This window comes from Passer montanus, unplaced genomic scaffold, assembly GCF_014805655.1.
Source record: "Passer montanus isolate IOZ18808 unplaced genomic scaffold, ASM1480565v1 scaffold18, whole genome shotgun sequence".
NCBI classification, from domain to species: Eukaryota; Metazoa; Chordata; class Aves; order Passeriformes; family Passeridae; genus Passer; species Passer montanus.
The window spans coordinates 5,610,076-5,633,859 of record NW_024365381.1 but is presented as its reverse complement, the minus strand read 5'-3'; the positions used below and the strand labels follow the sequence as shown (position 1 = coordinate 5,633,859).

The following is a 23,784-nucleotide window of genomic DNA, read 5'->3' as shown; positions in this document are numbered from 1 at the left end:
TGAGGTTTGATGATAAAATCCACTGACAACATACATTTTACTGTATTTTACTAATTTAGTTAGTGAACTAGATGCATTTAAAATAAATGCAATCTAAAGATTTGATCAGTAATGACCAAGTTCTTTCCAGAAGATTTAGGCCTGAAGGCTTGATAGGCAGTTGTATTGTACAACACAGTAACAGAAGTGGTAACGTTCAAACTTCATAATCTGGTATAAGGCTTCTAATATTAAAGCTAGTCAAGTACTCTGTAAAATCATCTGCCAAGCCAGGTAATCCACAAACATCTGTCTTCTAGTATTTTGGTACTGAAATCTAACCTGTTTTATTTCATGGGCTAACAGTTTTCAGGAAATGGACTCAAGGTTTAGTTCATGGGCTGCACACAGAAATAGGACTGAGAGTAGAAAGGCATTTAACACATGACAGGAATTTGAGTTCTGGGGATTTCTCATAGTTCTAAGGGAAGTCACTGTTCAGCTGTGTTAAGGGTCTGGACTGGGTATGCAGCTTGGCTCTAGATTGAACAGTTGATGTTGACTGTAGCTACCTCCACTTGTTCATTTCCACCCATATCTGAAATTTTGTTTGCACAACATTTCCTTATGCCAAAACAGTTTTATGGGAGAAGTTTAAAGTTCTAGTCATGGGAAGCTCAGGTGACACAGAACTGTCATTCCAAGTTATTTCCTAACCCACAGCTATCCACATAAACCACCAGCTGCATGAAAGGAGCTGTAGAAGTGAAAAGAATGGATTTTCCAGATTATTGAGAAGCTGAGAGAGAACCAGATAATTTTGTCTCTGTTGTTGTACAATAACAGAGCGAGAACATGAGTATGTGAATAGCAATTGGTTTATCTACAAAGTATGTGAATAGCAAGGGATTCTGGTTTTCCTAACTGGGGAACTTCAGAGGGTGGAGTGTGCCAGTTCACGCTGCCTTCTGTCTGACTTGAGTGGAGAGCAGAGGTGAAAATGATAATCAGTTTATCTACTTAGTCCCTGGCTTGGTAATATCTTTTCCTGTAAGGAAAAAACATATTTTCCAGAGCTTACAAAGGAAAGTTTTTTATCATAAACACAGACTTATGTTTAGATTAAGTTTCTGCATCCCTAGATACAGAATGAAAATAATTTTGAATAAAAATAATGTCTTTATTTTTCACTAATAACTTCTAATTTGAGGCTTGGCTTTTATGCAATTTACAGGGGAAGACACCACCTGCCACTTAGAGTCAGTAAAAAGTTGATTGCATTCTCATAGATTATAGTAAGGATACATATGCAGTATTGGAATCGTGGTTCTCATAGCTAAAAAATACATCATTTTGTTAATTTAATTCAATATTTTTTCATATTATGTGCTAATGTGTAGTACTGCTCAGTTTGACACCACATCTTCTTTATTAATTAAGGTGTGTTGACTTCTTTTGATCACAGTTGAAGGAGAATAACTTTTCTTTTGAACACATCCATGTTGCAGCTCATCAGATTTGAAGGCTTAAGGGACCTGCATTCCATAATGTTTTGGCCTCCTGACCGCTTGCTACGTTAGCCCATTGTCAGGTTGGAAGGGACCACAGTGGCTCACCTGGTCCAGCCTCCCTGCTCAAGCAGGACCATCCTGGAGCACATGGCACAGCATTGTGTCTTGAATGTCTCCAATGAGGGAGACTCCACAGCCTCTCTGAGCAACCTGTTCCAGTGCTCAGTCACCCTTGTCTTGTGGTTCAGCTACTCTATCATCCCTCTTGGTCTCTTTGTCCTCTCCAGTGCTCTCTGTCTGAAACTGTCCTTGTCACTGTGAGCTGTAGATTGTGGCTGTCCGTCTCAGGGCTTGATTCTGTTTCAGCACCTTCACTGTAAAAACCTTCTTCCTTATATCTAATCTAAATTTGCTTTTTAATTTAAAACTATTAAACTTTTCCTTTTGCAGTAGGCCCTGCTTAAAGTTTGTCCCCATCTTTCACTCTATTTTTAAACATCCAGATTTCCTAGACACAGTGAAAATATGCCATGAAATACACAGAGCTAGGCCTGTATCCGTGGCAGGCATGATTTTCTTTTTAAATCTAAAAGTTTGTAATCCCTGTAATTATCCCTTTGAATGAAAGTGTGGACTCAAGACATTTGAAAACACTTCTAGGACCAAGGATAATGTGATCAGCTAGAAAATGTGCTCAAAATAGGAAAGAGTTTAGAAGCTGATCACTTGGTGTGATTCTGCTGAAAAGAAAACCATCTAGAAATCCATCATCGTCTTTGCTTAAATGTTGTATCCGTGAGGAATAGAATGCTGTGGAGTGGGTGCAGTCATCCTGTATTAAGTAAACTGTGCAGGTTAACAAAAATAAAGGGATGGAATGGTGTGTCGTCACGTAGTTATTTACATGTAGAAACAGGAAACACAATTAAGTTCTAAAAATGCACCAGCTGTATTTTAAAAATTTATAGAATAATAATTTATAATAGTTAAAAGAAATAGTAACTTCAGTTGAAAGTAGTGTAACTATTTTCTCCTCTTCTTAAGCACTCAAAAGTGAGACGACACCAGGAACTATCCCGTACATGCTTCTAAAATACGTAGAGAAGAAACTGTTTCCAACACTGATAACATTTCCAACATTGATAAAGACCATAATGGACTTATGAATGTGTTGTGTGTTTTAAAAAGAATCCAGCTTGCTGCTAGTGTTACAACAAGGAAGTACACATCAGTAATTGCAGCAATAATCCACTTTTCTTTTTGCTTTTCTTCCAAAATTCCTCAAAAATTGAGTGTGTCGAAAGTGGTTTGAACTGGACATGGTATTTTAAATACTTTTTGACTGGCCATAGCAATTATTTCTGCCAGTGGAAAAAGTTAAATAGGAGAAGAAAGTAGAATTTTTCAGTTTGAGAGTGCCAAGAAATGTGTTGCTTCTAGTAAAAGACTGACTTGGTGTACATTACTGAAAATTGATTTGCTGAGTTTTCCTTGCTTGTAAAAATTCACTCCCAATGTCCTTCCTTTTGCATTTTGCATATAGAATTTAAAGTAGCTGAATGTACCATCAATATTACAGCAGCACTTAGCACTGGGCGGATCCTCTATTAGGAGTGCCAAGACTTTTCTTTCCTTTTTATCACTGTTTAGTATATAATTTCCTATGCATTTTCCAGTCTGGACAATGAGAGTCAAGTCCCTTTTTCTTTAATTCTCTGTTTCTCCTCTTCCTCCTGATTAAACTCCTCATTGAGTTCTTCTTGTCAAATCCCCACAGAAAGAAGGGTTCTGTATGCAATACCCTGAGAGCAAAAGGCAAGAAGCAGAGGAATCAGATGTGATCTTCTTTTCTCTTATCTCCACAGTACTTTTGGCAGACTAGTCTGTGGCTGTACATAAGACAGCTTTAACTACCCTGACACAAGTACCTCCTATTGCCACATCAGTGAGGCTGGTCAGTCAATTCCATCTAAAGCAACACAGGAAACTTTAACAAAAAACTGGCAGATGCTTTCATTTCAAGGTTTTCAGAGGAAATGTAATGTATAGTCTGGCAAATGGCCTGCTAAAATAGCATATTCTGTGTGTACGACAGATTAAGCCAACTAGCTCTTTTTTTTTTTCAGAGGAGGATTTTTTTGCCTTGATAGCACAGCTTTTTTGGTGGGAAAGATACTCCATAAAATTCAGATCCTGCAAGAACAGAGAAATCATTTTTCTGATGACATTTTCAAGGAGCAGTACAGACAGGCTGTCCTTTTGCTTTTGATTTTCTCCATTTGAAAATGTACTTTGATCTACTTTTGGTAGTTTATTAAGTGCCTTTAAATAGAAATAGCAGTTTGTTGGGCTAATGTGCCTAAAAAAAAAGTTACTCGTGAGGCTTCTTACAAAATACATACCAAGCAGAGCCAGAATACCTTTCATTTCATCAAATCTAATGCTCCTTTTCTGTGTTTCAGAATTAAAGTGGCTCAGCAATCAGTGAGCAAGTTAACTGCAGAGAAGAAAGTTGAAACGAAGAAAATCAATCCTACAGCCAGCCTGGTATGATCTGGTTTTCAGTGTGACATTCCAAAGGGGTTTTGTGACACCATTCTTGTCCTTCTGAATGATGGCTGGTTTCTGCTGTTGTTGGAGAGTGTAGTATTTTTCGTTTGAATGCAGCAGAGTGATTTTCTTCCCAAGGAGAAATGTTAAAGCTTATGCCCTTTGATAGTCAACAGTTATGTTTAACATTTAGCTCAATTGTGCCTAAGCATGGCTCTGCTATTTTAGATAACAAAAAGAGCTGCTTTTGTGGTTTCTTCTCCTCCACTGTAGTCTCTTGTATTTTCTTCCATGTTTCAAAGTGCAGAAGCTTACTGCATATATTTGTCCAATGGCTAGAGTGTCTGGTTTTTTCAAAACTGTAAAAATCTTGCTTTTTCTGTGGAATCATGGTAGAAAGGTTAAATCCCCATTTTATTACTTGTTGTACACCAGTGTTTTTGATACAACACAGTAAGAGGTCTAATAATTTGCATTGTGTATGAATCCATTTTTTGTCTGTGCGCAAGGCACATAGGTTAGACAAGCATTTCTCAAATTCTAGAAGGCAAGAGACCAAGGGAAGGAAATGTACATGAAGGAATCAGGGTATTATTTCCATTCCCAGCAGAGCATATCAGTTGCAGATCAGGCAGCATAGATATGAATGACTATGCTTCCCTGGGAAGAGGTCATTAAGCAAGATCATCTAGCTAATGCTAAATTAGAGCCTTTATGTCAGCAAAAGCCATTCCAGACATGAGAAGGTATTAGAGTCACATGAATTTGAAATTTATCTGGTTTTCTGTAGCTGCAGTGGTCATCACAGATGTGTATTTTTAAAGGTACACAGTATTTGACAAGTATGTAGTGAAAGTAAGTAATGTGTTTCAAAGTTTTAAACCTTCTTTGAGTGCTTTTAAAGGTACACAGTATTTGACAAGTATGTAGCGAAAGCAAACTCAGTAAGTAATGTGTTTCCAAGTTTTAAACCTTCTTTGAGTCCTCCAAGCATTTTTTAATTAAAAAAAAACTGAAACTGTGACTTATTTCTCCATCTTCTTGACCAAATGCTCATGGGAACTTGAGAGGAGAAAATTATAGACAAGAATTATAATAAAACTCTTTTTTTTCCTTTAACAGAAAGAAAGACTACGTCAGAAGGAAGCCAGTGTGACTGCCAACTGAAGGAAGATGAATGAAAACAGTGGAGTGATTTCATACATTGCCTGATGCTTTACCACACCAATGGCCCAGGAAGCACCTTATGTTAGATACTGAATTCTGCTTTGCTGATCTGTCCCAAGACAATCCATTAAAGACTTTTGAGTTCCTTCAGAGGGGTTTGTATGTTCAGTGGAGGGAATTCTAAGAAGGGTTTTTACACGGGAAGTAATTTTTTTTCTGTAACTGTTCCTTACATTGCTTAAAATGCATCCTGTTGTCAATGGTTTATTAAAATATTCTGTGTATAATGTATTAATATGGAAGAGCTAAAATGAGCATTTTGGATGCTGAGTTAAGTAATGACTAACAACCTGTAGGTTATTTACAGGGCTTTATGTAGATGAGAGCAAATATGCCATTCAGTTCACAAAGGTCTATTGCAGCATACTTTTTGTTACTTCAGCAGTAACTGAGGTAAGATTGACTGATTCTAAATAATTTTAATGTCTAACTATTGGATGCATCTTTCTAAAACTGATTAAATGTAATTATAGATTCATACTGTATTTTACTATAAATATTTTTATAGAACCTTCAGCTTATGCCATGCATTGAAATGGGAGTAATATTTTGCACATAAAAAGGAATATTCAAATTCTTTAGTTTTATGATTGATGGCATAACAGATTTATTATTTTTATGGTTTTAATCTAACATTTCCTAAATTTTGAGCTTCAAAAGAAAAAATTATAAAATGTATATTTTTATTTCAGTATATATTGCAAATAACAATTCCATAAAATGATGAGTTTATACGTCATTATTCATTAAGATACAGTAATAACTCTCCATGAAGCTACACATTTGCCATTAAATTTTTAATTCCATTGAAAGCTTTCTTTTTGACAGCAATTATCTCACTCTAAAATACATTGTGCAGCCTGCTCCTCTCCCCCTATATTTGTATGAAGAATATGTCAAGCATACCTATATATTTATATATATATAGGGTTTTATATATATACGTAATATAATAAGTAAAACTTCAGAAAGAATTAACAGGGTCTTGCTGTCCTCCTGTAACATTATAACCATTGCCACAAAGTGGCAGAGCCTGAAAATAACCCTACTGAATATCCACCATTACTTGAAAATTTTTACTTTATTTTAAGGATTTCGATTCTTAGGAGGAGGAATCTTGAACAGAAGTTAATTTAAGATAAAACAGAAAAGTGATTCTGCTTGCTGTCCACAAGAGAGAAACTGACTTTTTGATAGTAGTGTATGAAGTTGGTTACAAAGAGAAATTAGGTGAAGCAAAAAGGTGCAAAAAGCTAGTAGGGGAAAAGCATTAGTCTGTTGCTTTGAAACTGGAAAAAATATACATGAGACAGACATCAGTTGTCATACAGCAAATTCCATAGAGGGACTGAAATGAAACCTAGGCAAAGTCACCCCTAGCAGTGTACATTTATATGAAGGAAAATAGCAGTTTTGGAGACCCATTCATAAATTAACTTAGGATTTCAGTGCAGGTTTCTTAAATTAGTATCTTTCTCATTCCTGCATAAATTAAAATAAAGGACTCAAGAGTCTCTTGTATGTTTAGCAGTTTTTACCTGCTACAGATGTGTAAGATGTGTACGCATAATTCTTATGAAAGCAGTCAATAATACGCCAGCAAAAATAGTCTGATTTTTATTTTGACTAGTCCCATTGCAAAGAAAAAGAAAATCCCCTAGATTTAAGTTTCCTGTATTCCACTAATTAGGTGAAGTACATTTCTTTCCAATACTATTAGTGATAAATAAAGAGGAGCAATAATGCCTATAAAAGCCAAAGAACAATAGCAAGCCAGGAAATTCTGATGAGTGTTTAAGCAAACAGTGTTTATTTTTAATATAGTTTTCTATCTATCATGAAGATAGTGTATATTGCCATTTGACCTGATTGAGAGTTTTTCAGTGAAATGTATTGAAGTATTATTCAGCAAGAGCAGCACTGTTTGTGAAAATGGATGATCTTAATAAATCCCATTAGAAGTATATTGTGGAAAAAAAGGTTTTAACTTATTGAAATATCCTGTTTCAAAATTTCTAAAAGTGAATTTTCATTTTTCAGTTCAAACTGACTTCATTTTGAAATGTTGAAAAATGTATATAAAAAGGGATTAAAATTAAAATTATTCATTTAAAGCATTCTTTGATCAGACTTATAATTCTTTTATGAGATTAGCAATTTGCCAAGGTTTTGAGAATTAAGGCTATTTTTTAGAAGATTCAAACACTTATATAGCACAGGACCTTGTTTCTTCCTAATTTTCAGTTTTATTGATTTTCCTCTCAAGTTTGTGTTTCTGATTCCAGCTTAACCCATGATGTAAATCCTCTACTACTAATTGAACTATTTTTAAATGAAAAGAATAATTCACCAAGATTATTTGATTCATTGTCTTAATCAAGACTTTAAGGCTCCTGGATGGCATTCATCAGCTAAATATCATACTTTCCACCCCCAGTGATACCCACAAGTGTCTTCAGACAGTGACTGAAGCCACAATGGCTGGCTTTAACTAAAATTTTGTATTGGAGAGGAGATATTTACAGATGTATCTACATAAGCTGTTTATTTATTAAATACTTAGACACTTCAGGCATAACAAATACACATCAGCCAGCACTCATCTTTGGGGTCACCAGTGTCACCAAACATTATGTTTTAAGCTTTAAGCTTTGGTTTGATGCCTCACTTTACCTTGAGCTTCCTAGTTTGGGGAGAATAAAAGGACAGAAGGAGAAAAGAAAGAAACTACAAAGATGGAATGGAACAGAAGTCTCTGGTCCATGTCTACATTGCTGTCAAGGAAGTAAAAGAGTGGACTCAATTAAGCCAAACAGCAATAGCTAGACACTTACAATTTTCTAGTCTATTTAACTTAAAATACCTCAACGCTTCACAGAAGTCCCTTCTGTGACTGCAAAGTAGGTGTGGCTTAAGAGGGGGAATTTTCTGTTGTGTTCTGGTTTCATTTCTTCTGTTACTGCCAAGCTTCTCAAAGACTGTAAAGCATAGGATTATTAAAACCCATGTTACTCATGAGGTGCTTATTACCCACAATAACAATATACAGTACTGATTTATAAATCGAATTATTAAGAAGAATTCAGTGTAGATGAGTAGATAATAATCTGCAAAGTGCTCTTTACATTATTTACAACATTACCACTTGTTGATTTTAAAATGGAAGACCTTTTAGTGTCATTGAGGTCTGACAAATCACTTTTTCATTATGTTTTTACTAAACTATGAGAACTACCCAGGTGTTTTGCTGTCACTAACCCTTGCAATTGTTTTGCCTTGTGGTTTATCATGCGGTTGTAAATGTATAGATTGAATATTAGACTTTTATATTTAACTTAGAATTTTTTGCATCAAAACAGAAACTATGACCTTCAGTTTCTGTATATAAATATTTATATTTCAAATTATTAATAATCAACATTTGTTGGATGCATCTTACAGTATTAAGGTAGAAAATTTATATGCTCGGAAATTCAGCAGTGTTTTGGAGATTCCCAAGGTAGGTCTGAGAAAACTGGCATTTTGGATTGCACAGTGAGAAATCCCAGAATCCTAGAAACCCCAGTTCCTTAGTAGTCAAAGGTTTGCGCATATGCAAGAGACTTCAGCTTGGGTACGGTTAGCATGGTGCCAGATTTGAAAAACTGTCTCTCCTTTTAGATATGGCCTGCTAATATCATCACCAAACATTTCCACTGCTCAATAGGGTTTAAACCATAAGAATTTTGTGCAACTATTTTAGAGATCTAAAATTCAGAAATTGTACAAGGAAAATTAGTAGAACTCCTCTAAAATACTTGGCTTTGCAGGGTTTTTTTTTTCAAAATGCCTGCAAGACCTTTTCTTATGTGTTTTTAAACAATTTTCTCAATTTAAAAATATTCTTAACAACGTTACAAATTTTTTTTTCCACTTGTTGAAAATGAGGTACACCTAAATGGTACCATCTTAGGAAACTTTGCAAGCTTCAACTGTATTTAAATTTTTATTTGATACCTCATAGAATTCAAGCTTTTAAATTAGGACCTGTTAGTAAAATTTAAGCACTGGATATAAGAGATTATATATTGTAATAACCAATGTAGTAAAAATGCTGAACTGATAAATAGTTTAGAGACAGAATGCTCCACCTTCCTGGGAAGACATTATCAAGTGACATAAGCTTTTCCCTACTGTGGAACAGCATTGCATTTCCTGTGATTTCCTTCTGCCAGGTGTCATCTCAGACTAAACTAAAGATTGCATCTTTTTTTTTTTTCATTAGCTGTTTCTGCTTAATTTAATGACATACTTTTCCACCTCAGTTTCACCTTCAATAAGCTAATATTGAGTTAATAAGAAGCCTTTTTATACAGGCTGATAGTGCTTATATATGCATGCAGGTTTACTTATGTATGTATTCCTCTGGCCCACATGGTAAAAAATATCCATAGGCAATACTATGGCGTCATGGAACTGGGTAAAATCTTTTAGAATCCTGTTAGGACAACTGTACTGAACTGTCCCAGTGTGGGACATTTCTTTTCTGTAGTATGATCTTCCTGCAAAGGTTTTGGAGTCCCGGAAGCTTTTGGAGGATGGAGAAAGCTGTTGGCATGGCATCTTTGCTTTATCCATCAGTTTCTAGCAGTATGTTTCTCAAGAGTTACACTACGCAATTCCCTGAGCATAGATTGTCCAGGGAATTCCTGTGAGGGAAACTGGAAAATAATGTCAATGGTTGATTTTCAAAAGGGGAAGAGATCATACCTATATTTCCAGATTAAGGTAAAAGCTAGAAGACTCTTCCAAAATAGCAAAAGTTTTGTAGGGTTGTATGTATCCACTCATTAGGTTCTACAGATTTCAGAAATGCTGCATTCATGTGTATGAACATCATCCTGTGCCTATTACTGGTCATATGATTATTTGGTATGAACAGAATCCCTTATCTTACTCTTGTGCTTTGACCAGTAGAATATTGACTACAAAAACCGTTAAAAGAGCGATCCATCATCAGAGTCCTGACAGCTGTGTTTCAGGTTTCCCAGTGTTGTCCTGGCAGGAGCATTCATATATTCTAGAGGTAAGATGAGTTTAGCTACCATGACATCTGCCTTCTTAGCCTCTCTTAATCATAAGCTAGTACTTGTATCGTAGGGCCAAGTGATGGGGCCAAATTCTGTCGTCACTGATAACTATAGGCTTCACTGCAATTAGAAGTTAGCTGTGACACAAAATAATATAAGAATGTTAGGATGTTTTTGTGACAGACATTGAATCATAATGTATTTGGCAAGCTGAAGAGTACTGACAGGCTGAGATTTAGGTACTATATTGATACTGACAAATGGCATCCTTATAGTTCAAGTGACTGTAGAAAGAGGATCTGTTACATCTGTTCACTGGTTGATAATTTTCTTTAATTTTTTTAATCTTCCACAAGATGATTTTTCAATCTCTGAACTATGCATTTGAGTACTTCAAATAGTACATTTTCTGTCTGACTTCTCCCAGAGGGGCCAAGCTTGTAGTTCAGTCCTTTTACTGTCTCATTTGTCATGTTGTAAATACAATCCATTGTTGTTGAACAAATGCTCATCCTGAGCAACTATCCACAACATTATGTTATAGAAACTGCAGAAACTGGTTAGTAATCTAAGATTATGGCACTATTTCCTAAAGCTTGGAGCATCAGTTGTCACCATATTAACATACATGCTGTATAGCACCTGATACTTCTTAGGTGTAAAATAGTTTAGGGGTGCATTGCCAATAGCAGCTAATCACTATAAACTGGATAAAAGCCATGTTATTCTTCTTATAATTCTTTTTTTTCTATCTATTAGGATGATTTTTTTTTGTGGTCTGGGTGTCTTCTAGATTTTATATGGGAGGATACCATTTTGTAATTAATCAAAACAGAACAAGCTCACAGTTCTATTCTAGACTTTTTCTATATCTGACAGGAAGGTGAATAAATAAAACTGATTTCATTCCAGATAAAAATAATACTTTTTTCTCATTCTATTACTTTTTTATTTGGTGTTGCAGTCCAGTGTGTTTTAGAAGGGCTGTAAAGAATGAAAACATTGCAGTGCCATTGAAACAACCATATAAACCTCACTATATCTTCCTTGTGGATTTTCTTTTGAAGTCAAGTGTTTGCTTGGGTTTGTTTGAGCTTTGTTTAATTAAAAGATTATATTATATCAGACAATCAAGCCAGCTTTTCTTGGACAAGTTTCTAAGGGGGCCTGAGTGCTACTGTGGTCAAGTAAAATAATCTGTGTGTATGCTCATCAGGCATATAGCCTGAACAACACACTTTCATCTCCATATAGCTGGGAAAAGGGAGAGACTTGAGAGGGAAATTGAAAAGATTTTTAGGGGTCAAGTTCAGAAGAGCTATGTCAAATGAAATGTGCTTGTCATACTGCATTGGTTTTGAAACCAGTGATACCTGTTGCAAAGGAAGACTTATGCTGCATGTCAGATGGGACTGGATAAGGACTTTGCACAGAGAGTTGATAAAAGCAGTTTCTTGTAGGTGCTTTCAGCAAAGCTGTGAATGCCCAGATGATTACTGACTGTATGTTCCCCAGGAGTAACAGAACTTTATACTTTAAGAAATACAGATGTATAACGACACTGTTTTTGCTGGGGGGTATATCAGCTTCAAGAACATAAGCTGCCCCTGCCATTGTTCTTAGCTATTGCTCACTATACTAAAAGCATTACCACATTTGGAAGCTACAGGAAGCAAAAATGGAGAAATAATATTACATGAAAAATCAAGACCTGACCACTGGAAAATGTTTTTAGTAGGATTGTAGTATGATTTTCAACCTCCATTTAGCTATTTGGGTTCTTTTTCCTTTCCAGTCATCCTGAGTTAAATATTTGCACTGTTGAACATTATTATTGTTGGTACACTTCCCTCCCTTCTCTCCATATGATACAAAATCATCAAAAGAGAGGCCTCTTTGGCTGCTTAACTTCTCTTTGAAGATGTAGCAAAATGGTAAATTCTCTTGCTATGCTGATAGTGTTCTATGTGTACCTAGCACGTTTCACAGACATAACAGCATTTCGGCCTCTAATGTCCATGTGGGATTTGCTTTAATAAAATGATAGCTTTGCTTGAATGTTTGCAAATACACTCAGCAATTATATATTTGCTGTCCTTTGAATTGAAATAAATTTTACATTTATCATACTACAATATGTAAGCAAAAATATGGAATATTAATATGGTTTAGCTTTTTTTTGTTTCAGAATTAAACTCCTTGGAATAGTTCCTGATTAAATATGTTACAAATGTCTTAAAAGAATAAGTTAAATAGATTCAGGTGCTTTTGCCCAGCTCCACATTGTAATTATGTATGTGTGTATGTGTGTGTGTGTTTCTACTGTGTATCTGAAAGTATAATTTTCTCAAAAACCAAGATGTGCTATGAATGACTTTGTAAAAGTTATTGTAGTGGGATGGAGTATTTATTTTTAAACTAAATTCTTAAGGAGACATTGACTGTAAATAAAAGACTATATTTTCCTCCTCAGTATTTTTCATAACTTTTTAATTTGTGTTTTTTGTCTGCAAAATATATTATTGGGATACTGTAGGTTTCTCTGTTTGAAAAATTCTGTCTAAATAACTTATTTTATTTACACTGTTTGACTGGTACAGTTAATATCCCAGGTTCAGTGTGCTTGTTAAAAAAAAGACATTATTTCTCAAATCTCCAAAGAATTTGAATATCTACCTTACTGAAGTCAATGTCTTGAAGGTATTTTTGCGGGGGTGAATCTGAAACAATTTGCACACATCTGAAGATGTAGATTTCCTTTCTTTCTCATCCCACTTTTTTCAACTCATCACATTTCCAGATGCATAATATTGAAAAGCTTTTCAGTAACTCAGACCATACTAACAAAAAAAATAATAAAATAGAATCTCAGTGGTTTCTGTCATCCATGTCTCGAGATATTAATATTTGTATTCTGTTTTCTAGAGGAAGACAAAAACTATGATTTGAGTTATAATTTTGTCTAGATTTTACTGTTACTTGTGTAACTATATTGATAGTGTAGGAAACCTTACTATGATTTGTGTGTTTTTTCCAGTTTTCCTGTAGCCAGAATAGAAAACAATTACAGTTTCAGAAGAAAATTATGCTGTGATTTCATTCAGCAACTGACCATTTTGGGGACTACAGGAACTGGAAGCATCTTCAGCAGGATGATCAGCAACTCTCCAAAGACAGATAAATTTTAGGCAGTTTTGAGCAGGATTTTAGCTTCACACATCACATAAATTTAAAACCAGAAGACTGTGATTTGGTTTTAGATGTTTCTGGAAACATTATTAATGTATTTGTTTGAAAATCCTTATCCTTGGTCAAGCAGAGGTTGGAGTGATCGTGTCAAGAGAAATTAAGAGCAAATATATTCTATGACAGACCCTGAAAATCACAACAGGTTAAAAGAGGGAGCGGAGAAACTCAGCAAATCTACAGCAGCATAATCAATGGATTTTATATTGAAAATCTGCATTTTTCAACATGGAAAAAACTGGAAAAGACAAGTATCTAAGCAGGGATTTCAGCTGCATAGGTGAATTGAAGATATATTGCCAAAAAGCAATCACCAAGGTACCTATTTAACCAAATATGAAGAACTGTTTGCAATCCATTTTCTGTAGAAGGGGACCAGCCTGGTCTATTGCAAGATGTCCCTGCCCATGGCAGGGGGGCTGGAATGAGATCATCTTTAAGGTCTCTTCCAAACCAAATCATTCTGTGAGTCCATAAAGACATACTAGATGTCACAATGATGAACATGTTAGAAATATTGAGATAAGCACCAAACAATTAAGCAGTATGTAATTAGTTGCATCATCTTAATTAAAAATAGCTGAGCAAAGCAATCCAGCTTAAAGACAGTTGTTCTCTGTCCCTTCTCATGTTATTTATTTTATAGTTTCATGATCCTCTAAGACAAAAAAAATGGTATGCTGCTGAAAAGATGGACTTCATAAGCATTTTTGTTTGGAATCCTGATATGCCAGGATATCAGATGACAGATGGTTTATTCATGTTAACAACTAACTTTGTTCATTAAGAACCTGAATTTAGTCCTTGGGTCCAAAAGAAGTGCTGGAACCTGAAGTTCTTGAACTTTTTTTATGCTTCTTCAAATGCAGGATGTTTTTAGCAACACACAACATCTAGCCAAAGAGCAGTATTTGCCATAGAGTTTTGCCTGTGTTATTCTGAGATAAAAATACCACATGCAGGGAAGAAAATGCATCAGGTAAATTGAATTTATTTCCAAGAATACTAACATACATGTTGAACAGAAGTCCAAATTAGTAAAACCAATACGGAAAGTAAAATAAATGAACACACAAAGCTACTCTTCTGAACACACAAAGCTCTCATCAGACATAAATCTTATTTTCTGTGATGTAGTATTATTTATTATTTGTTAAAGTATTTCAGCTCTGGGGCTGTTTAAAATGTTACGTCATAATTACAGAATTAATTTGTGAGACACTTATTTAAAATACTATAAAGCAAACTTCTGCCTCCAATTAAATGGCAGATTAGATCTATACAATTAAATAATTTCAGAGATTAATTGTTTCATGTCTGTAAATATCACAGCCATTTATCCAGAGGTTAAATCTGGAAACAAAAGCAGACAATTTATTAATTACTTTATATAAATATGCAGATACATATATATGCACAAGTATATGTTTTTAAAATATGTATACACATATATCTCTAAGTGAAGCTATCCTATTGATATGGCAAAAGAAGTTGATCCAGTTGTAGATCTAATATCTGTATTTCAGCAATCTGTAATGAAATTTTCATACATGCATTGTTCAGGAAAGAACAGCTAGTGCAAAATCAACCGTAAAAGCTGGATAACTGTAGTTATTGAAATAAATTAAAAGCAAATCAGCATTTGAGAAGTGTTGGTCAGAAAACTTTAATCAAAGCAGACTGGGGATTTCTATGTGTAACCTCTTTCATGAGACAAGTCCCAAGGTCCTTTAGAAAATAATGAAATTAGCAATGCAAATATTGATGAATGTAGTAGGTCAAACAAAGCTGTCCTTGCTCTTGAGAGTGCTGCTACTGTTAAGTCAACAAACCAAGGGATTCCAGATGCAAAAAAAGTGCAAGCCTCAAAGCCAGGCATGCTAGGTTTTTGGCAAGGATCAAAAAGAGTGTTGAAAACAGTTTGCAAGTCTTGGTTTTGGTTTCTATATAATTGTTATATTTCATTGTGTCTATTTGCTCTAGGGCTTTTTTGCTTCTTAGGGACAATCTTTGACGTATTCATGAACGTGCCAAATCTTTCCTGTAGGACAGTGATGAACAGGTGTGTGAGCTTCAGAAGTTCCTGGGTTGCATATAGGTCGTTTACTATACAGACTGGTGCTTGAAGAAATGCTGTTGTTATAAAGGCAATTCCCAGACACTTGGGAAAAGTTAGGGGTTTTCAAGTTTGGTCTTACAGTACTGTTTTATCTACGCCTGAAAAGAGAAACTAAAGCTCCACAGATCACAGCTGAAGACAGGCTCAAAAGAAATGAGTGGTGATTTAACTTTTACAACTTATTCTTTCTGAGTGAAACTTGTTTAGGCATGCTGGGCCTTCATGAAAACCCTCTGCAGCTTCTTAAAAAGAATGTGAGGGGTGAGTGAGGAATAATATTTTCAGTCACAGTGTGTTATAAGACTTCTAAGACTTCTTTCTTTTTTTCCCTTTTGCATTGTTTCCTCTTTGTAAATTTTTCTTCCTCTTTCTCCCTCCCTCTTTAAGAAACCATTGCTAGATTCATGTGCCTTTATCCAGCTCCAATATTTGTTCATTACTAATAATAAGATTTATTCAAACTGCAAATTCCAAGACTGAAATGATTAAGCCATTTGAAATTGCTCCAATAATTGATCTCTAAATTTCTCAGCCATTTTTTTGGTCATACTTGTATGTTAGTACTTACAAGTTTTCATTTCAGATTCAATTAGTCATAGAGTCAGGCACAAAACTCCACTGTATGATTCATAACTAATCAAGACAGTATAAATCAACCATTGAGAATTTTATAAATATATAAGTAGCTGAGCAGTAAAACTTGAAATCAACTTGTTGCAAAAAGCTTAACCCACAAATGGCCATACACAGTTGGGCTCCAAAGGACCATGTGTGCGGGTTAAGGGAAACATTTTTAAATTCTGAGGTTGATATTTTTTATCTTTTGCTTCTCTTATTAACCTCAAAAATGGAAACATTGTGATGTTTTAAAATTTTCTTTGCCAGTCTCCCTTGCAGCATCTGTAGCAGTATTTTTGGCTGTTGATTGACCATGAATCAGACAAATGTGTTATGCCCCTTTGTTTTTTACTTTGAGAATCTTTGATTTCCATTGAAGTGTTTATGAAGGCTGACAGTGCTCATTTTATATGGGATTCACAGCAGCCATAGCAATCCTGTCATTGAGAAGTACAGTGGTGCAATGCAAATGTCCTGAAAAGGCTATGCATTCATGATAGGGTTTTAATTGTAGATCATATTGCTACCCTTAGGGTCTGAAGTTCAGCGCTATTAAAGATTTGAAAGATTTTTAATTGCTCAGAATTTTAAAGGAAAGCGCAGTGTGAGATATATTCTCTGATTACAAAAAATATTTCCTATGAATGAGTAACAAACAAGGCCAAGGCCAGAATTTTGTCCTCTCTTCCAGATTCAAAGTCATCATCAGAAACTCTCATACAATGATCTTCCCCAGTACACCCCTTGGATGACACCTTCCAACACTCCAAAAGGGTGATGCAGATCTAAGATGGGTTTCTGAGACTGCTTCATGCACACACTTCTGAAGTTGTCTTTATTGCTTATATACAGTAGTATCTTTTTGGGGTTTTCACAATGTCACAAGAGTATGTCTTTCTCCTCATTGCTGTCTGTTTGCTGACACTGCCACAGAAAGCAAGTTATGAGACCATATGCTATGTCTCCAAAACTCCTTGAGATTTTAAAAGTTTCCCATCTCTTCTGGTCTTAAGTGTCTTCTAAAATATCAAACTAAGTCCACTTGCAAACCTGTTAACAAACCATTACATTAATAAAAAACATGAAGAAAAAACAGTTTCCAAGTTCACATACTTAAAAAGAGAACAAGTTGCATGTGAATCTAAAGATCTTATTCAAAGTTGGGAAGTTGATTGGGATATTTTCCAAAAGTAAGAATCAGTGTAAATTTGGATCACACTGAGATGCGTGTTCTTTCCTTTAAACAGTATTAAACAGACTGAGAATCAGTCACCTTACTTCAGCAGAATTTTTGAGAGAATAGGGGTGAAGACAATATTAATTTTTAAGTAATGTGAGCACAAGAAATCTGATGCCAAACTGCCCTTTTTGCTCCTGGGATTATTTTGACCTAATTCCCAAGGCATCTTTCTGAAAACGTATCCTTTGGACTAAAAAAACAAAAAGGCAAAACCCACTCTCTTGGACCCTATGTTTTAGTGCCCTGTATGAATCTTCTGGTTTGATTTAGGAATGTGCTGCTTGGTTCCCATGTGCATTGTTGTTGTAGTATTTACTTTGGAAGGAAAAGTGAGTATATGGTTCACGCCTTAACCTTGTCAAGCTTTCCTCTTACCAACCTGAACTGACACCATACAAATTCTGAAAGGAAAGGCCACAGCCAAAATTAATCATAAACATTAACCATAAAATATTACTCTTGACCCTAGCAAGGGGCAGACCTCTAGGAATAACATCCTGCTCCTTAAGAAAATAACATCCCTCTCCAACCGAGAGGTGCAGACGATCTCGTCTGTGCATGACGGACATGCTGACCTGTGCCTCGGGGTGTAACATCTGATCCCAGCTCAGAGGGTAATGTGCACTCCAGGCCTTACCTTATGGCAGTCAAACACGGCCCTACACACAGGCTTTGGCACTTGTGTCCTCTGCATGAAACCAGTCCTGTCGGAGCTTGTGCTATAAGGGTTAGGGTTTTATGGAAAGACAAAGAAACTAAGGCTGAAGCTGGAAAATTTAAAGCTGCCACCCCAACTTCCAGGCTGTTTTGACCTGATTGAATACTGTAGGTATACACTTCTCATCATTGCACCAACAATGAGCCCTGAGGGAAGGCTACAGTCTGTAACTCCTTTGTAGCAATTCATTTTAATAGACCCTATGACTAGTTTATTCCTAGAGGCACAATCCATAGGTTATTGGAGAACCAGTTTCCATAGCTATTGGGAGGTATGCTGTTCATTGGCAAATTGAGTTATTGAAGCCTCGGAAATCTGAAAACTCCAGGACCAAGACTAATTAGTATTGCCAAAGAAATAGTAAATCAAAGAAAAACATACTTATTACAAATCAATGGGATGAAACAGAGGTGCCTAAATCAAGCAAGACCTGCGACATTGAATGAAACATTCCCTAAATATCATTAAAATATCTGGCATGTAATAATAAATCAGGTTACTTCTCAGGAGATGCTGGTTATTCTGACATTGATAGGGAGAGATTTCAGCAGCAAGCTGTTGAACTTGTCAAGGGTGGCCCACAGATGTACTTCTGGTCTTGCAGGCCTCCCTTAATTCAATCCCTTGCCAGCAAGAATAAGATTTAAGTATCCCACTTTCAAGGGGTTCCCCTTAGCATAAACTTCAGTGTCACCTACACAAGTGATTTTGGTCTTCCTTTTCCCAGCATGTCAGCCCCAGATAGAAACTGAGCTGCTGTTGGGATTGACAGTTTAAATGGGAAGAGAACTGGTGAGGCAAAATGACACCATCCTAAATTGATACACTTTGACTCGTTACAGAAAACTAAAAGATTTCCCTAGTAACCTTCATTTTTCCCTGTGGGAGAAAGTGGGGTTTGTTTCACCCATTGACTAATACTAATCAAATAATAAATGTCAAGCATTTGCAATGAAATTATTACTTGTAACAATTTCATGAGGTTAAAACTTCTTTTGGATTTTTATGCCATACTGAAGTACAGCTATGCCCCCTGTGAGTGAATTTGACAGATTCGATAGAGATGGTAGAGATTGTTGATGTGTTATCTGCTGGATAAATGCCTTGAAGTAAATGAGTATTTTCACAGGAATTGATCTGTGCTTGATTTGTACTTGTGTAGTCTATTTATAGCTAACGTATATAAACTTTATGCAGATGGCTCACTTCTGACAAAACAGTACAAACTGAGTACACTCCTCCTTTCACACTAATGCCAATACATCTCTCCTGTTATTAATAAGCTATTTAGACATGTTCTGACAGCAGACTAGACCTCATCTTTGAGATCAGTACCTGACGCTCATATTTCTTTGCTCTTGCCCTCTGTTTCTTTTCACCATCCATCACATTGACTCTTACTTCCTATCCTCTCCTGTGAAATAGACACTACCTTCGTTTTTCATCAACAGTAAAACAGATCAAGGTGGTTCCATGTGTTGGTAAAGATAAATGTCGAGGGTAAAATCTTTCCTTGTGTGTCTTCCATTAAATTTCACTGTGTAGCATTTGTACAGTTTTCAGCTATGATGCACAAAAGCCAGTGCTGCAAAAGATTCTCAGTCATATAACATCATGCCTTTATAGAAAACTTTTAGTGTCCTTTTAGGAAATCAGTGCTTCTGCATTGAAATCAATTACCATTAAAACATCCCTGTGTTTTGTGACATACTTGTCCAGTCATTTCAAATGGCTCCTTCTCAAATGGCACAGGTTGTATATCATGTCAAGGAGAGGACTGGCAAAATGTGCTCTGCAATTATGCAAACAGTATTTCAATGTAATGGTGATAAATAAAGATGTTTTTTTCTCTGTAGTCATAACAATGGTAAGGAAGAAAAGATGTGAAGATGCATTTGAACAATTCTCATTGGAAGAGTCTTTTGTTTTACCCAGCTTCTCTCCTGAGGTGAGTTAATTACAAGTCTTCTCACTTAGCTTATGTGATAGGAAGAGATGAACTTTTTTTGTGCATCTGTGTATTATGTTTTGTCCCTGGTAATGAGCTAAAATATTTGGTTCTGAAGGAAGGAATTTTTTCTTTTGGCTTACAAAGGAGTTTGTTGCAAGAACTGAACTTAGTTGTACAGGAGTAGGGAGCCTGCTGACTTCTGATCAAGGCTGATAGCTTAAGAAAACCTGCTGGGGTAGCTGTTCTCTCAGTTGGCTGAGCAATGGCATTTTCATCACCAGACAAAGTTCAGAATTTCTTTCAGAGAAAAACTGACTCTTACTTTTTGAACTTTCAGACTACTGAGCTGAGCAGAGTGAAACCAATTGTTGAGACATCATGCATGGATCTAAGGGACCAATGGGTATGAACTGTGCTAGAGAATCATGATAAGACGTTCTTCCTGCTTTTTTTTCCTACTTCCTTTTAAGCATTGTTCTTGCTCTACTGTTTGCCCTGAGTCTTACTTGCTTTTCACCATTTCTTAGTAGTAGTGAATATACAAGATATCCTGGGAGAAACCTGAAACCACCTAAAAGCAGCTCTAAGATGCGTTCAACTCACATTCACAGAGCAATGTTCTCCTTGAATGGGAAGATCCAGATCAAAGGCAAGTGGGACACCTCTTGGATGTTAAGGTACTTCAGAATCTTTCACTCTGTTCATTTGGCAGCAGCTCTCCTTTTAGAAAGCGTATTCTGTACAAAAAGAACACTAAAAGCAACTCAATGGTGAAATTAGAGATCTGCATAGATTACACTCCCAATGCAAAGGAATAGATTAGCTTAACTTTCAACTCCTGCTGCTTAATGTTGATTTAATATATTGTCTTGACTTTTAATAAGGTTATTGAAAGATAAAAGCATATAAGGAGCTGTGCCACAGATGCGACTGTCAGAACTTCATACGCAAAATAAAAAGAGACATTATAATAAAATGAAAATTGAATGTTGCTTGTATAAAATCTGGCTTTGTTTTGATGCATAAAAAAGCAAACACAGTTCCATACTGAGGTTTTCAAGAATGTCTTAAGTACACAATGCTTCTGATGCCACCCCAGTTGCCTATATATAGATCTGTCTTGTGTAAAGAATTTAAAAAGCATTAGAATAGAGAAATCAAAGAGACAATAAATTTTAAACCAATCTTATTGTCTGCAGCCTAAAGTGTTATTAAGATCAAAGTGGAGCAAACATCTGGCATTTGCCTTTCTGAAAAAATTAGATCAAATTACCTACCATAGGATTTAGATCCATTCAATAAGTTCTTGCCATTGTACACATAGTTTTCTCTCTCCTTTTTATTTGCTAAATCTAACTTAACACCCAAATTCTAGCCTCTTCATTCATTTGAAGTTGAAACAAATTAACAACAAAAATTGAAATCATGTCCCTCATGAACATCTGTTTTCGAAGGAACATTCAAGGTCCTTCAGATCCTAAAGAGAGAAGTTCAGCAAGACTTCATCCATTAAGGGTAATTGTCTAGAAATAAACTTAACTGAATACACAAAACCCTGTCCCCATCCTTAAAAAATAAATTCTTCATGACTACTTTTGTAACTAGTGTCACTGCTGACTTTATTCCATACTAGTCACTCCTAAAGTGTCATATTAAGAAGCTTGGCACAGTACTCAATAGTTTTATGTATGATCTTATCCAATATAAATTTTTCAGACTTCTAAATATATCTAATGCACGGCTTGGCTTTTACACCTTTGTTTAGAGAAATAAATACATTTATGTTACATCTATATAGCATGATTTTTTAATTCTCTGTATAGAACAATGGACTAATACAAAGCTAAGATTGAGAGTATGTCTCTTCTCTTAAATACAGAATTAAATGTGTCCTTACACCTCAAAAACTGAATTATAAAAATTGAAATAAAAGAAAGACAATATTGTCTGCAAATTCATCATTATGAATCAAAAATCTCAACAGTGCTTAGTTGTGATTTATTTAAATATGATACCATATGATAGAATTATGATTCATGAATTTGAGTATTCTAACGCATATGAGCTGTAAATTACACATTGATTCTTTCCAATTGCTTTAACCAGAAACCTTATTGATATTACTAGGCAGAAAGGTAAGACATAGCTCTCAAATATTCTGGTGAGGGAGATTTTTTTAACCTCTGTTCCTTCTTGCTCTTGTAATAGGAACTGGAATATTATTTTTTCCACAAGGCATTCTTTAAAAAAGAAATGCAAATGTAGCAAGTTCCAATTTTCTTTGCAGAACTTTTATTGTTAGTCAGTGTATTTTTTCCATTTGATCCATCCCCAAGCTATGTGATCTGTACAGAGAATTAAAGCTATGTGATCTGTACCACAGCAAGGAGGAGTTATTGCTTATCACAGCCTAGAAATTTGGGGGGTTTTAATGCAATCCCAAATAATCCTTTTTTTTACATCAGTATAGACTTTCTCATATCTTGCTCCTTGATTATTCAAAAAATAGTGGATTCCAAATTTTATTTTCAAAATTTTTAGAAAATAATAGGAAAGTGAGCAAGTGACAGTTAAAATTTCTGTACTCCTCCACCCAGACCCATGAAAGCTGGAGGAAGAATTCAGGCAGCCAGAAGCCACACAATGAGACAGGACACTTCAAAGTCATCAGCTACATTCCCAGGAGGCAGTGCACATAGGCTTCAGATGTTTTTATGTAGATGCATTACAAGGTAGCATCAAAAATCTGCACTGGGACTCTGTGATACTCGTGTGTTGCTGGGAATTTCTGGTTTCAGTCTCAGGTGATGTAAAAAAATCTGATGGTTATTAAAAATATGAAAAAGTGATAGTTCCACTGTTTTGGCTAAATACACATTAAATTTTCACTCCCTTAAAATTTAAACAATGCAACTCTCCCCCTTGGTTAGTGCACTGCAACCATCCAGGTAAGCAGGACAGCTGAGAAAAAATTTTGGACATTCTTCTGCCAAAATTTACTGTTGTATTTGAGTAACTAATTAAGTGTTTTTTAGAGCAGGTTTGGAGTGAATAAGATCTAGCTTTCTAGCTTTTTTCCACTTGGTTGTTCTCGTTCAGGAAACCTATTGGAACTAAAACCTGTAAGTTTACATCTATGGTGGAAAAGGAACATCAGCCCTAAGGGCACAGGGGGCTGGCTTGGTTTCAGTCTCAGGTGATGTTGTTTGTTTGTTTTTTTGTTTTTTTTTTTTTTTTTTGGTTTTTTTTTTTTTTTTTTGTTGTTTTTTTTTGTTTGTTTGGGATGGGTTTTTCACTTTATTTTGGTGGTGGGTTTTTTGTTTCGTTTGGGTTTTTTTCACTCTGAAGAAGGTAAATGACAAGGTGAAGTTACCCCATGATTTTTGCAAAGGCAAGGTCCGTGCTCCCAGGCTGGTGCTGTCTGTCCATCCAACCCAGTGGTACCCACTGTGCACATCTGCTGCTCAGATGGGAGCTGCTCGGATGGGAGCTGCTCAGATGGGAGCTGCTCGGATGGGAGCACACAGCCCAGCGCTCCCTCGGTGCCTCAGTGCGA

The 23,784-nt window shown here is 35.7% G+C and overlaps 1 protein-coding gene across 5 annotated transcripts in view; it reads left to right on the top strand.

Annotated features, from left to right (window-relative positions):
* Positions 1-12,808, top strand: part of FMN1 (formin 1) — a 179,249-nt gene extending 166,441 nt beyond the window's left edge. For all 5 annotated transcript variants that reach the window (XM_039705429.1, XM_039705428.1, XM_039705426.1 and 2 more), the window contains 2 exons: positions 3,953-4,037; positions 5,163-12,808. In XM_039705429.1, coding sequence (XP_039561363.1) covers positions 3,953-4,037; positions 5,163-5,207 — 130 coding nt within the window. In that variant the 3' untranslated portion in view covers positions 5,208-12,808. The remainder of the gene's footprint in view (positions 1-3,952; positions 4,038-5,162) is intronic.
* The last annotated feature ends 10,976 nt before the right edge of the window (positions 12,809-23,784 follow it).